The following is a 14515-nucleotide window of genomic DNA, read 5'->3' as shown; positions in this document are numbered from 1 at the left end:
CCCCACCGCCCCCTCCCCCCCCACCAAAATTGTAAAGTTTGTTTTCGACATAACTACTTGTACATCTCATTGTTGCAATGGGTCCAGTTGTATCCCTATTTAAACGATTTACAACTTCTTACTTGTTAGGATAAAATACTAATTTGTTTAGAGAGAACTATTTAGTAAATGAAGCCATTGGGTGTTTATAATTTTATTTTTCATGAGATTCCATGAAAATACTGGACACACTAAAGGTACTGTGGCTGTCTGTGAACCTATGAATTCATTTGTTATTCTGTAGAGTTGGATGTTATCTGATGAAGATCTTCTCATCTTCTGTACATGCTTACGGTTCATTTTTCTCTGACATGCTTAGTTTTCACTGCATCATCTTTCATCACTTGAGTGTGGTACAGTTGAGAGAATGGAAGGAAGGCCATGCAGCTTGTATATAATGAGTCAGGGGGTGGATTGCCTGAGTGACAAACATATCAGGAAAAATGCCTGAACTCCTTACATGAGCATAAGATTCTGATCACACTGGCCTTTCTCACCTTGTCTCCAATTGGTCACCTTGTACTTTCTCATGTAAAATGACCTGCAGAGTCTGCAAGATGTCATATAGTTTCTCATCTTTTCATCTTTATTAGCTCAGCCCCTCCCATCAATTTGTAATTCCATCAAATTCTATCAAATGCCATTTTGCCCATTCCAGTAACAGGGGTATTGCTTCCATTCCGTCTGTTCTTTGCACTATAGTTGGAGCAATCGTTTCAAAATGGCTATTTTCTTATTTTTAGGATGAAAAAACTTGTGTACCATCCTCTCAAAGGTTCTGTGTGCTCTTAGATTGCTTTAGCCCTCTTCTGCACGGCTAATGGTTCTAGTTCCTCTTCTTAACGCCAGCCTACTGCCTTCTTTTAGGAATTTACTCCTTCCACATTATTTCAGACCACAGGACCCTTATGTGTAATATTCTTGTATTTACTCTGCTCAGAATGCTACTTCTATACTTTCGCTCAACTAATTCTGTTCTTCTCTTCAAAAATTTATCTCAAACATTGTTTCTTTATGGAAGTTTCCCCTTATCTCTTTTGTCACACTTGTGATTTTCCATTTTTATATGATTTTATGATTAATAATTCTTTTTTTTAAAGTCACATGTTTAATATTGAAAGACCCCAGACTCACTGGGATACTTTCTTTAACGGGAGGGCACCCCAAGAACCAAGACTCCAAGCCAGCAGCTGCAATAAGCAAGAGGAGTTTGTTTGGCGTTTGCGCAAACGGGCTCTCTGTCTGAGGCAGACAGGAAGCCCCAAGCAGAGATTACAGGCTAATTTAAAGGCAAAAACCACAAGATTAACGCATAACACAAAGCATCCCATGATTGGTCCATTTAAAGGTCACCATATACACCAACAATCACTTTGCCACGCGGGAAATTTTGTAACACTCTTTGTAAAATGATTGGCGCGGGGGACTCAAGGGGGGTGGTTACTTTGGACAATAAGGGTTAGGGGAGTTCACATAGTTACAGACTTGTGATTGGTTGACATTTGGCTTAGCTTGTGGGCTTGCCAGGTGGTCATTATCTCAAAGTCCTGTCTGGGGAATTTCTAAATGGGAACTGAGGAACACGTATTGTCTGTTCTTTATCTACGACCACTGACCTAGTCCTGGGGCCGGCATCTGGTCCCTGAAACTTCTTAACTCATTTCTGGGAAGGGAAGGGTCAATGCTAGCGTAAGCAAGTTTACAGAAGTAGAATCAGCAGTTAGCAAATTGTAAAATGGATCCAGCCCTAATTTTTCTAATTCTTCAATATGATTAGAACATTAAGTCAGACATGGTGTAGAAAATGAAAAAGATAGACAACCCCTGGGGCTTTTGGCCAAGGGGACTCAAAACTGTGATTTTCTTTCTCCAGGAGGTAGACTATTTGAGGTATTTGAAAATGAGCATTCCTTGCCCTTGACTCCAAGGGCTAGCGTGTTTCAGCCACGGAGACAGTCCAAAGACATTTTGCTCACTTGCTTCACTCTGATTTGGATATGGAAGGTTACCTATTTCTGGGCTGGGAAGGTGGCTCAGTGGTAGAGCGCTCGCCTTGAGCTGAAGAGCTGAGGGACAGCGCCCAGGCCCAGAGCTCAGGCCCCACGACCAACAACAACAACAAAAAAAGAAAGTTACCTATTTCTATGTGGGCATTAGAAATGTAAAAAGGATATGAAATGCAAAGAATTGTCACTTGTGGTTGATATAATTCCTCCCTCCCTCCTTCCATCCTCTCAATCCGGTTTAATCTGGCTCAAAACCAGTTTAATCTGGCTCAGTCCGGCTTATACAGGTTTAATCTTGTTTGGAACCGGTTACATCCGGCTCAAACTGGTTTGATCCGGTTCAATCCGGCTCGATCCAGTTCGATCCGGTTCAAATCAGCTTGATCTGGTTCAATCCGGTTCTGGTTCGATCTGGTTCCATCCGGCTCAAACCGGATTCTTCCGGTTAGATCCGGTTCCATCTGGTTGGATCCGGCTCAAACCGGCTTGACGCCTGCGCGGCCGATCGTGGCGAGGGGAACGTGACAGGGCCGTGTCCCCCCGCGCGGGTTCCGTGCTGGGACACGGGTCCGGATGGCGTTCCCCTCCGTGGGGAAAGCGCGCCGCCCGATGTCCCCCGCGTTGCCCCGGACAGCTGTGCGGGTTCCCGGCTGGCGCTTCCTCTCGGCGGGCCAATGGCCAGGCCGAAGTCTGCCGGAGCCGGAAGCCCCTGGGCGCGGGATGGCCCCTGGGCGCGGGATGGCCCCCGGGCGCGGGATCGCCCCTGCCGGGCCCACGCGAGCCGAGGCAGCAGCCAAGTGCGGGAAAGGCTTCGGCCGGAAGTCTAATAGGATTTTCAAGCTCTTGGAAACTGGTCTTGTGTTGGTTTTGCTCTTTCTTTTTCTTTCATCGTCTTCTTCCTGTTTTTGTTGTAGTTGGTCTTTTGTCGGTGGTGGTCGGGCGCTTGAACTCAGGGACCGGCCTCTGACCCTGAGCTGTTCCGACGAAGGCCGCCACTCCACAGCTCCCAGCCACAGCACCCCTTCCGGTGAATTGCAGATAACAGTCTCACAGCCTTTCCTGTCTACACTGGCTTCAAACCGCGATCCTCAGTTCTCAGACTCCCGAGCAGCTGGGATTACAGGTGTGAGCCACCAGCGCTTGGTGCTTCGTTACATTCTTGGTGCCTAATATTTTGCTTAATGTGTAATCGTCATTCAGTCCATGTTTATGGGTAGAATCATGACTTGAATTTTCCCCTTTCTTTGCAGGTCTACCAGTCTCATGAACAACTGTTATTTGGAGAAGACAGAGTGACAGATAATTACGATATTTAATACTTGCCCTTCAGGCTGAAGGCAAGATTGGGTAATTTTCAATTCAAAATATCTTCAGAATTATGAAATAGAAGCTATACAGATTTAATTGAGTTAAAGCAATTAAAATACTGTTTCTTATTCCTCAGATAACAACTGTGAGCTTGAAGGAATGACTGAAAATAATCCACTCTCTTTAGAAGAACCCATGGCGTTGTTAGAGGCAATTTCACAGTTAATTCTGAATAAAATGCCAAGTGCAGAGTGAGTATTTTCTTAGAATAAAGATCTTTATTACAGAAAATGTCAGCATATCTGATGGTATCTATCTCAGCATGATCTTGTGCATGTGTATACATTATATCAGTATTTATACTTGTACGTAGTTATATATTAATGCATAACTGCCTATTTATTATATATAGGTATATATAACAAATTCATCTGCTGCTGGTGATAGTAATGTGATAGTAACAATAATACAGCTTTTAGGGGGAATTATTAAATCCAAATCTCTTTTTCATTTAACTTCTTTTTGTTGTTTGTTTTCTTAGGTATTCCAGCTTGTTGAATGACTTTGTTGAATCTGAGTTTTTTCTGATCGATGGAGACTCCTTACTGATCACGTGTATATGTGAGAAGTCACTGAAGCAGGGGCAGAGTCTCCATTTCTTCTACCTGGTTGAATGCTATCTCTTGGATCTCATTAACAAAGGAGGCCATTTTGCTGTAGTTTTCTTCAAGGTACCGTGTGATGGCTGGGTTTATGTAATATAAAGATTATAACTAAAATTTAAAGAGAGAAAGAGGAAAAATGATTCCCAAATCTTAGTATGTAGGAATTCTCATCCTTGAGAGATTTTTCTTTCTTGCTCTACCACTTGAGCTATACCCAGCTGTTTTTTGGTTTTAGTTTGTTTTTGAGCTGGAGTCTTGTTAATTTGCCTTGGATAGCCTTAAGCTGCAAATCTTCCCCCTTTTTGCTTCTAACTTTCCTCAGTAGCTAGAAATGCAGGTGTATTCAGAGTGTTTCTTTATTTTTAGAAACATTATTTACAATAATAGAACTTTATTGTCAGGACACATAAAATCATTAAAGTGGATAAGAAATCTCTGTAATGGCTCAGTTAATCTCTAGTTTCTAGTCTTCCTCCTCTGAGAACTGCTTCTGTCTTCAAAACTTAGCACAGAAACTTGAAGCTTAGGAAAGATACTAAACAAAACTTAGCAAAGGTACTTGAATCGCAAATAAAACATATTTGAGCCCACACATTCACTAACCCTGCTTTGTTCTTTTAGGAAATGCCTTCAAGACAATGTCATAGGTAGTGTTCCTTTTCTGACTATGAATATAAGGAATAAAGTTTTAACAATTTCAAATACAGATATATTTAACCATCAATAACCTCTCCTAACCCTAAAAGTAACTAATATGCAAAACCCTAAGATCCTAAAACCCCCAAAGTGACTAATGATACTCAATAGTTTTAGTCTGGTTCTTCTTGATCATGTTGCAATCACAATACTGTTATATTTTTGAACATTGTTGAGTGGTCAGCCATGATGTTGTTATGGTTTTGATTTTTGACTTTGAACCTAGGGCATACTCTACTACTTGTACCACACTTCTAGCCTTTTTATCCTTTTTTTTTTTTGGTCAGTTGTGGGGCCTGAACTCTGGGCCTGGGCACTGTCACTCAGCTCTTCAGCTCAAGGCTAGTGCTCTACCACTTGAGCCACAGTACCACTTCCGGTTTTCTGAGTGGTTTATTGGAGATAAGAGTCTCATGGTTTTTCCTGCCTGGGCTGGCTTTGAACCTCGATCCTCAGATCTCAGCCTACTTAGTAGCTAGGATTATAGGCTTGAGCCACCGGTGCCTGGCCTAGCCCTTTTATCTTTAGTTTGTTTTTGAGGTAGGGTGCCTTGCTAGTTTCAAAACTCTATCTTCTTGTCTCATCTCTGACTTCTCTGGGATTATTGGTGTGTCTCACCATTTCTGGCTTCAAGGGTTTGAATAAAGTTCTGGTGCTCTGATCTAATGTGTACAATCTAGTTGACTGTAGAGGTTTTGATCTGGTGAGAAAAAACTATGGGGCATAAGGACATTGTCTGTAGTCTGGAGCAATCCTCTAGAACAAAGGGATTCATTTCAGCTTATTCTTGCAGATAATTTATATCTAAATTTACTTTTCACCTTTTCTTTGGTCCTTTTGCTTTTTGGAATGAGAATGGAGAAGGAAAGGATTAGAGGAGGAAGAGAAAGTGTGATTAACATTGAGTGTGATATGCTGACCATATGCTGTCCATAAGTTTATAAATCTAAATTGTGTTTGGCAAACTTTTAGAGGCTATTCCTTGATTATATGACAGCATGATAGAGTTTTGTATTATACCTTTATGCTTTTAATGGGTGTGCTGGCCAATGACATTAGCAAAATACTAGATGATAATATCTAAGTAATGGACGTTACTATCTCCTTTTCCACAGGATGCTGAGTGTGCCTACTTCAGCTTCCCAGAACTTCTTCCTTTGCGAACTGCTTTAATTCTTCATCTTCAGAAAAATACCACCGTTGATGTTTGGACTGAATTTTCTAGATGCTTTTCACGAGAGTGGGAAACTTGCTTGAAAGAGACTTGCCCATATTTCCTGATAGTTGCAGATGAAGGCCTGAACCAGTTGCAAACACATCTTTTCAACTTTTTAATCATTCACTGTTGGGCGATGAGGGTCAATATTGTGCTCTTTTCAGGACAAGCATCTGGCATTCTTCGACTTTATGCTTACTTTCTGCCAACCTCGTATGATGATGTGAAACTTTTATCGAAGGTAATTTTTATATCTATCCATCTAAAAGAGACAATGTTCTTTTACAAAATTTTCTAAATTTCTTTACTTAGCTTCTTTTATAAAACTTCCTATATAGAAATAATCACAAATTTAATAGAGAGAAAGAAAAATCATTAATAATAGTAATAAATTAATAGCAATGATATAGACATAGTACATTATTGAGTACTTCTTGTTATACTGTAGTCTGGTACTCATGAGTGATTTTTATTTAATTTTCACAAAATTGTGTTATATTCCTCCCATATTTGGAAAAATGTACATTTGTCAATAGTAGTTCACAACTGTAATCCTAGTTTCTAAAAAGGCTGAGAGCTGAGGATATGGTTCAAAACTATGTTGAGCAGACAAATCTGAGAGTTTTTTTATTTTTACTTATTTATTTTTCATCTCCAGTTAGCAGTAAAAATCCCAAAGTGGAGGTGTGGCTCATGTGGTAGAGACTTGAGCATGAACACTAAGAGCATAAAGCTCTGAGCTCAAGCCCCATTACTAGTACACACACACACACACACACACACACACGCACGCACGCACGCGCGCACACACACACACACACACGTTGCCCTCTATGAGCAGGGACAGGCCCAGTCTTCATTTTCCTAGTGAGAGGAAGGAAATACTTTTTTTTTTTTGGTCTGGTCGTGGGGCCTGAACTTTGGGCCTGGGCGCTGTCCCTCAGCTCTTCAGCTCAAGGCTAGTACTCTACCACTTGAGCCACAGCGCCACTTCTGGCTTTTTTTTCTTTTTGCTTATGTGGTGCTGAGGAATCGAACCCAGGGCCTCATGCATGCAAGGCAAGCGCTCTACCACTGAGCCACCTTCCCAGCCCAAGAGGAAGGAAATACTTTTTATCCATTCAGTTCATTTTAATCTGTTAGAGAAATTTTTGCATCTGAATTTAAAGTGCCCTACAAACATTCTGTCCAGTCTCTGCTTAAGAATAGCTTTCCTTAAGGATGGAGTTTATTACTGGTAAAGAGAATTTATTTCTTAATACATTGAACATTGGCTTAAAGATGCAATTTCATTGGAGTCCAACTTGGACTAGAATTAAAAAAGACACAGGAATACATATTCAATGAATATTTATTTCAAGTCTAGTGGGAAGGCAATTTAAAACACTGATAATACCTATTGCTAGGATAGCATATGCTAGTGAATAAGATACGTTTTTATTCATTCATGTTGGTACGGAATTCATCATACCCTTATTGCATTAAATGGTTATGATGTTTCCTGTGGGTAGTTTTTACCAAACAGTCTAAAACTAGATTGTGTTGATGGTTACAAAACCAGGTAAATTTACTAAAATCCATTAAATTGTACATTTAAGAAGAGGGGATTTTCATATTATTTTATTTTGTTTAAAAACCTAATCCACTATATTCTCAGTAAAGATAGTGTTATGTATTGTATATTCTATAGTATTCTGTATTCTCAGCAAAGCAAAGATAAAGTAGTATTATATTGTCTATATCTATAGTATTCTCTATTCTCAGCAAAGATAAAGTAGTACTACTTGGCAGGCTTTTTACTGGTGACCCTCTCTAACAGTGCAATGTGTTTTACAGAGAACAATATTATAATACAATTATGTCTTAAGTATTTGATATTTTAAAGTTGGAAAATACTTAGATATTTTCTTTTTGGCGATGCACTTGACTTTCCTTTGCTTTACAGAATAGAACGCAGATTTGGACTGTGTACAAATCCCTGCTTAAACAATTGGAAGAGAACAGAACCTCTGCAGTAGCACCTCTCTTTAGAGATTTACAATGGGATACTGTGCTGGAAAAGGTAATGAGATTAAAAAATTTTAAAAATAGAATTGACTATTTTAATCACAAAACGTTTCAAAAATGGCAAGAGTTTTCATGACTACTCACAAAGTTTCCTCTGGTGTTAGTTTTCTTATATATCCATGGTGCAGTTATAAACACCAGGAAATTGCATTGACAGGATAGTTTCAATTAAGAGCTTAGGTGAATTTCACTTAGTTTATCACTGCTGCACTTTTTTCTGTATCAGGATTACTGTATCAGTATCCAGGAAAACATGTTCATTTAGTTGCTATGTCTCTCTAGTCTTCATTTTGTACTGGTTCTTAGTCAAGTCCTTGTTATTGAAAAGTATTGATCAGATCATATTGAATCTGAATGTAGATTGCTTTAGGTAGTATAGCCATTTTCACAGTACTTATTCTTCTAATCAACGAACATGGGAGGTCTTTCTATCTTCTGGTATCTTCTTCAACTTCTTAAGGTTTGATGGTTTTCATTGTTGAGGTTTTTCGCCTTCTTAGTTTATTCTTAAGATGTTTTATTCTTATTGAAGTGATTGTGAACAGAATTGTTTTCCTCATATTATTCCCAGACACTTAATTGTTGATGTATAGAAAAGTGGATCATTATTACATACACTGATTTTATATCTTGCTATGTTGATGAAAGATGTTTGTCAAATCTAGGAAGGATTTTTTTGGGGTGCAATCTTTGGATCTTTTAAGTACAGGATATTTCCATCAGTAAATAGGGATAATTTGATCTTTTTTTCCCCCTGTTTGAATCTCTTTTATTTCTTTCTCTGGCCTTATTTCTCTAGTTATGAGTTCCAGTATTATTTTGAACAAGAGTAGGGAGAATGGACACCCTTGTCTTATTCATGACTTTAGAAGAGCCTTTATCTGAAAGGTTTTGTGGCATCTTTTGAGATGATCATGTGAATGGTTTTCTGTCTGCGATTCTGTTTATGTGCTTTATTACATTTGTTGATACGTGTATGTTGAACCATCTTTGCATCTTTAAATGAAACCCGCTTGATTATGGTTTGTGATCTTTTTAATATGCTGTTGTGAATAAACATTTTTTCTAAATATCATACCATGTTATACTTATTTGTGACAGGCATCTGAGACTATATCACTGCTTAAGAAACTCTGGCCAGAAAGATCTGATGTTCAATGTGTATTTTGTGTTACTTCATGTTCATTATTTTTGCAAATAAATCATGACTTTTTACCCAAGAAAAAGAAGGCCATTTCTTCTAAAAACAACAACAAACAACAGGTAGGTTCCTTACAGCTTTACTAAGAAACACCATCTCTCTCTACTTTTAGCCTTGTTTTTTTTTTTTTTCTACTATTGGGGCTTCAATTCCTGTTTTATACTATTGGGCCTCATGATTGCTTAGCTTACTTGCTTAGCTGGCGCGCTGTCATTTGAGCTAGTTTGATTTTTATTGGTTATTTTGGAGATAAGAGTCTTACAGGCTTTTCTTCTCTATGATCCTCCATAGCTCCAACTCCTACGGGCCCTTGGGAATTGTACTGTGCTCTTGACTTTTTTTTTTAAAAAAGGTATTTTGCCCCTGGAGCTCTCAGCAGTGTTTCAAGACAAGCATTATTATCCCTAGTTTACAAGTGGAAACACTGAGTTTGAGATATTTCGGGTAGTATTCAAACTGAAGGTGTGAATGAGCAATGAGGATGGAATGCAAGAGTGGCAGGTGCAAGTTTCACAATACCACATTGTCCTTTTAAGAACCATTTCTGCTATGGTTCTTGTCTTTTCCTGGCTGGAGAGAGTAATTGCGGTTATGGTACTTAGCTTTCTGCTAAGGTCAAAAATCATTTGACCAATCTGGATTCAAGTAAACATTCATCTCTGCATATGTGTATACACACACACACATCTGCATACTGTTTTGTATGCAATTGAGTTACGAAGGATTTTTGTTGTTGTTGTTTTTGGTTGTGGAGCCTGAGCTCAGGGCCTGGACACTGTCCCTGAGCCTCTTTGGTGCTCAAGGCTAATAATGCTCTACCACTTGAGCCACAGCACCACTTCTGGCTTTTTCTAAGTAGTTTATTGGAGATAAGAGACTCACAGACTTTATTGCCTGGGCTGGCTTCAAACTGCAATCCTCAGATCTCAGCCTCCTGAGTAGCTAGTAAGAGTCACTGGTGCCCGGTAATTGAAGATTCTTAATGAAGTTTTAGCTCTTTCCTCCAGAAATGGATGGTGAGTATTACCTTTTACTTAATGCTTCTATTTTATTTGCCATTAGGTCCTTAGTGAAACCTGTCTACGTATTGAGGTGCCCTAAGCACACTATTTAAAATAATTATCACAAAAATCCTATCAGGGCAAATCAATCTCCGTGATCTTTTCTACCAATCATGAGACTGCTTGGCTCTTGGAAGACTCCTGGATGCCATCTTACTTCTGTTTTCTGTAAATGCTTGAAGACAATGGTGACATCTTCATCCAATCATGCGCTGTCCACTTCTTTCCATTTGTCCTGAACACAGATATATTGCCATCCTGGTGTCCTCTTCCTGGTGATGTGCAGATACAGTGTGAGAGCATTCTTTCTGGAACAGAAGAGAGCCATTAGAATGTAGCTGCACCAGGCAGAATCTGGTAGAGTCTTGATCATATTAGCTGCTTGCTGAGCTTTAAGACTTTGCTGAACAAAGTCTGACATTACTGCTATTATGATTGGAAACTTCCTTTTCCCTTATCTCCACCATGCAAATACAGGCTAGGTCATGTACTGCCTCAAACAATGAAAACAAATGGCAATTCCTATTCAGCAAAATGTAGCTGCCCATATTTGTGGTTCTGCTTGTTGCTTATATGATTTCACAGTTTCCTGTTCTCTAGATTACCTTTCTTATTTTGTTTAGGGTTCCTGCTTAGGCCTGGCGGAGATGAAAGATTTTTGCAAACTTCATTGTCTCACTATGGCTTTTCTACTTAACTTACCTCTTCCTCAACGAGCTCGTTCTAGATTCATCACAGCTCCTTGGATTAAGGCAATTCAGACTCTCTTTAAAATGGTAAATGTACCCTTTATTGGCTTATAATTTGTTTCAGTTATTTGATGTATAAAACCACAGTAACCTTAAATGGAGAACAGTGTTAGCTTCTTGGAATTTTTAAAGATTTGATAACCTAAATCGATCACTTGAGTTTATGTAGCAATGACCAATAGCATGATAGCTACACAACTGAAAGAAAATGCCTCTTTCTTTGGTGCTGGTTTTGGGGTTTGAATTCAAGGTCTGGATACTCTTCTTGAGTTTTTGTTTTTTTTTCTCATGGCTAGCTCTCTTGAGTCTACTTGAGTCACAGCTCTACTTGCAGCTTTTCTGTGATAAATTGGAGTTTAGAGTCTCATGAACTTTCCTGCCTGGGCTGGCTTCAAACCTGGATTCTTAGATCTCAGCCTCCCGATTAGCTAGGATTGTAGGCATGAGCCATCAGTGCCTTACTTGTAATTTTTTTTTACAACATTGGTTATCAGCATGTCTATGTTAGCATTTGTCTTAAAATGTATATAGCAGTTATTTATCTAGTTCTCTAAAATAGATTATTAAAAGGATCTTGATATTCATAATACATGCTATTGGGGTTTTGTGTGTATGTGTGTGAGTTGACAAAGACTTCTTTCTTTTCTTTCTTTGTTTTAGGATCTTAATACATATTATCAGAAGGTTTAAGGAAAAATTTTTATACTCAATCAATAAGGAATCCAGACCATAAACATCTTCCCCATTCATATGCATTTTGCTAATCTTGGAATAGAGTGAGAAAAAAAAACATACTTACCCACCCCACATTAACTCCTCAGGGAGCACATGTTACAGAGAAAACAGATAATTAATTTAAATCATTACTATGAAAGAGTAACTTTAGGATACTTTAGAATCTTGACAGTGGAAAGATCCAACCTAGTCTTCCAAGCATATCTTCTCTTATGAAGAAGTGAAGGGAACCCAAGACCTAACGGTTGAATAGGAGTTAGTAGTATATACCAGGAATGGAAATTGTATTCTGGGAATTGAAATAGCATGTGTGATTGTCTTGGGAATAGCATGACCAAGGACTTGAGATCTGCTTAGTGTAGCAGGAGCAGAAAGAATGAGGGTGGGCTACGATGAAGCCAAAGGTGGGATCAGACTAAGTATGGGATGCTACAGGTTGAAAAGAGAATGGATAGATAGCTTTTAAGTCAGTTTTGATTTTATCTTATGCTTCAATCTTTCGAGGAATAAGGCATTCATCACTAACCAGCCTGAATAAGCTTATATATCAATAAGCATTGAGACAGGCCTGTCTGCTTCTCTTTCAGTCAGATTATAAAGGGAGATGATGTCACCGTATACTTTAAGGAAATTGATTATAACATGGATTTGTTTTCAAATTTCAGAAAAAGTGGTGTGACTATTTCATCTTAAGTAATAAAAGCCTCTTCAGATTTTGGGATCTGAATTCTATTTACCTTTCTGACCTAACTGATGATGTTTTGTTGAAGAATATTGCTTTTTACTATGAAAACGAGAATGCTGACGGTATTATCTGATGATATAATAATAATAATTATATGTTGACCCAAGGATAAACATAATATTGAGGAAATTTTAATTGCTTTCCAAGAGATCAATTTTTTGTATATTTGATATGTGTAATTCTAATTTTTTCTTTGAATAATTTATACTTCTTAATAGTTAAAGAAAAAATATAATACGTTTTCAGAAAATGGCATCAGCATTATTGAAACTTCTCTGATCTCTAAATTTGATTCCTTAATATGTCACCATTGGGGTAAATTGGCAACATGTAAAATGATGATCCTTATTAATGTTTATCTCTCAAAACAACTATTTTAGTATGATCAATTGTACAGTTATGCATGGTATATTTATTATTTGAAATAATAAATATCTAGTGCCAATAGAAACAATATTGGTTAAGATAGGATAATTATAATATTAATACTTAATTATCAGTCTGAAATCCAAGATTAACTTAAAAATTTGTTACCACATAGTCAAAACTAGTGACTATTTTCATTTAGTCCAGTGTACAACTCACTAAAATGTTCACTTTTTGATTGGTATTTTGGAGGTTTATGAATTTAGTCAGAATATGAGCTTCTGTGCATTTGTGAATGTGTTTTAATACTTACGGTTGTTCACTATTATGTAGGCCTACATTTGCATCTGGGAAAAACCATTATGAAAGATTATGAATATCTTTGGAATACTGTGTCAAAGTTGGTAAGAACGTTTGATGTGGGGAAGCCATTTCCTTTGAGAACATCAAAACTTCATTTTCTTAAAAAGAAACTATCACCCATCAAAGGTAAGAGATTTGTAACTTAATTTGAGATTAAAGCATTGTTCCTTTGAAAAATGTGTTTATACTCAATGCTGTGAGTATAGTTAATTTTGTACTACTTTGAATTTTAATAATTATCATGTTCTTGGGTGGCAAGCTATGACTATAATTTTGAAAATGTATGTTTTGCTTGTAATTGATATTATTGCCAATTTAAGAACCATCTCTAGATAGATGTGAGTTCCATTTCCAGTAATATGGTGGTCTAAATCAATTGAAAACTTTCTTAGAATTGGATCAGCTGCAACACTTCTTGATATGCTGGAGAAGAGATACTCAACATCATTTTACATAATTATAGTTAAGCTCAAAATAGAATGAGGAAATCCACCAAGGTGACAGGAGCCATTAATCCCAGCACTTCAGAGGTTGAACAATCACTTGAACCAATTTAGAAACTCACCTGGGAAACACACAGTGAGACCTTCTCTTATAACAAAATAATAAAACAAATATCAGAAGAAGACTTTCAGGGGCCAAAGAATAAAGGGTGATCTAATAAACCTTTTTATAAGTCAATGCTATCTGCACCGTGCTCCCCGCCCCCCCCCAAATGCTTGTATTCTCTCTGGGTCCAAAAATTATAGACGACTCTAAGAGCAGATAGTATCAAAGTGAAATTTCTTTTCTTTTTTTATTGTGAAAATAACATACAGAGAGGTTACAATTACATAAGCACGGTAATGAGTACATTTCTTACCAAGCATTGTTGCCTCCTCCTTCGTTTCCCCTTACCATTTCTATCCATCCCCTCCCCACCTCACGCCAAAGTTGTAAAGTTCGTTTTTCAACATAACATCTTGTACATCTCATTGTTGCAATGGGCCCACCTGTATCCCTATTTAAACAATTTGTTTTTTTCCCTTCCCAAATTATACCAACATCATATACAGTGAAAACAGGTGTTATACTGTGGGGGAGGGACATAGAAAGCAACAAAACAATCATCTTATAAATATGTTAGAAACAATAGCAAGAAAGAAAAACCATTTGAGTCCTTATCTTGGGGTTCATTTCACATAACATCAACTTATCTGACCGTTTCTGCTTGTCTCAGACATATACTAGTTATTGCAAATAAGGGAAACCATGGGACCTATGTTTCTTTGGGCCTGCCTTACTTCACTTAATATAAT

General features: G+C 37.9%; 1 protein-coding gene across 1 annotated transcript in view; it reads left to right on the top strand.

Moving 5' to 3' along the window:
* LOC105991126 (probable ATP-dependent RNA helicase DDX60) overlaps positions 1–14515 on the top strand; it is a 64931-nt gene that overhangs the window by 1947 nt on the left and 48469 nt on the right. Inside the window, exons 2-10 of the mRNA XM_013023717.1 lie at positions 3296–3386; positions 3488–3604; positions 3895–4084; positions 5830–6171; positions 7876–7992; positions 9099–9260; positions 10883–11035; positions 12409–12550; positions 13188–13354. Coding sequence (XP_012879171.1) covers positions 3513–3604; positions 3895–4084; positions 5830–6171; positions 7876–7992; positions 9099–9260; positions 10883–11035; positions 12409–12550; positions 13188–13354 — 1365 coding nt within the window. The 5' untranslated portion in view covers positions 3296–3386; positions 3488–3512. The remainder of the gene's footprint in view (positions 1–3295; positions 3387–3487; positions 3605–3894; positions 4085–5829; positions 6172–7875; positions 7993–9098; positions 9261–10882; positions 11036–12408; positions 12551–13187; positions 13355–14515) is intronic.

Source organism: Dipodomys ordii, unplaced genomic scaffold (assembly GCF_000151885.1).
Source record: "Dipodomys ordii isolate 6190 unplaced genomic scaffold, Dord_2.0 Scaffold4, whole genome shotgun sequence".
Lineage (NCBI taxonomy): Eukaryota > Metazoa > Chordata > Mammalia > Rodentia > Heteromyidae > Dipodomys > Dipodomys ordii.
Note: the sequence above shows the minus strand (reverse complement) of the source record. Positions and strands in the feature narration are given on the sequence as shown.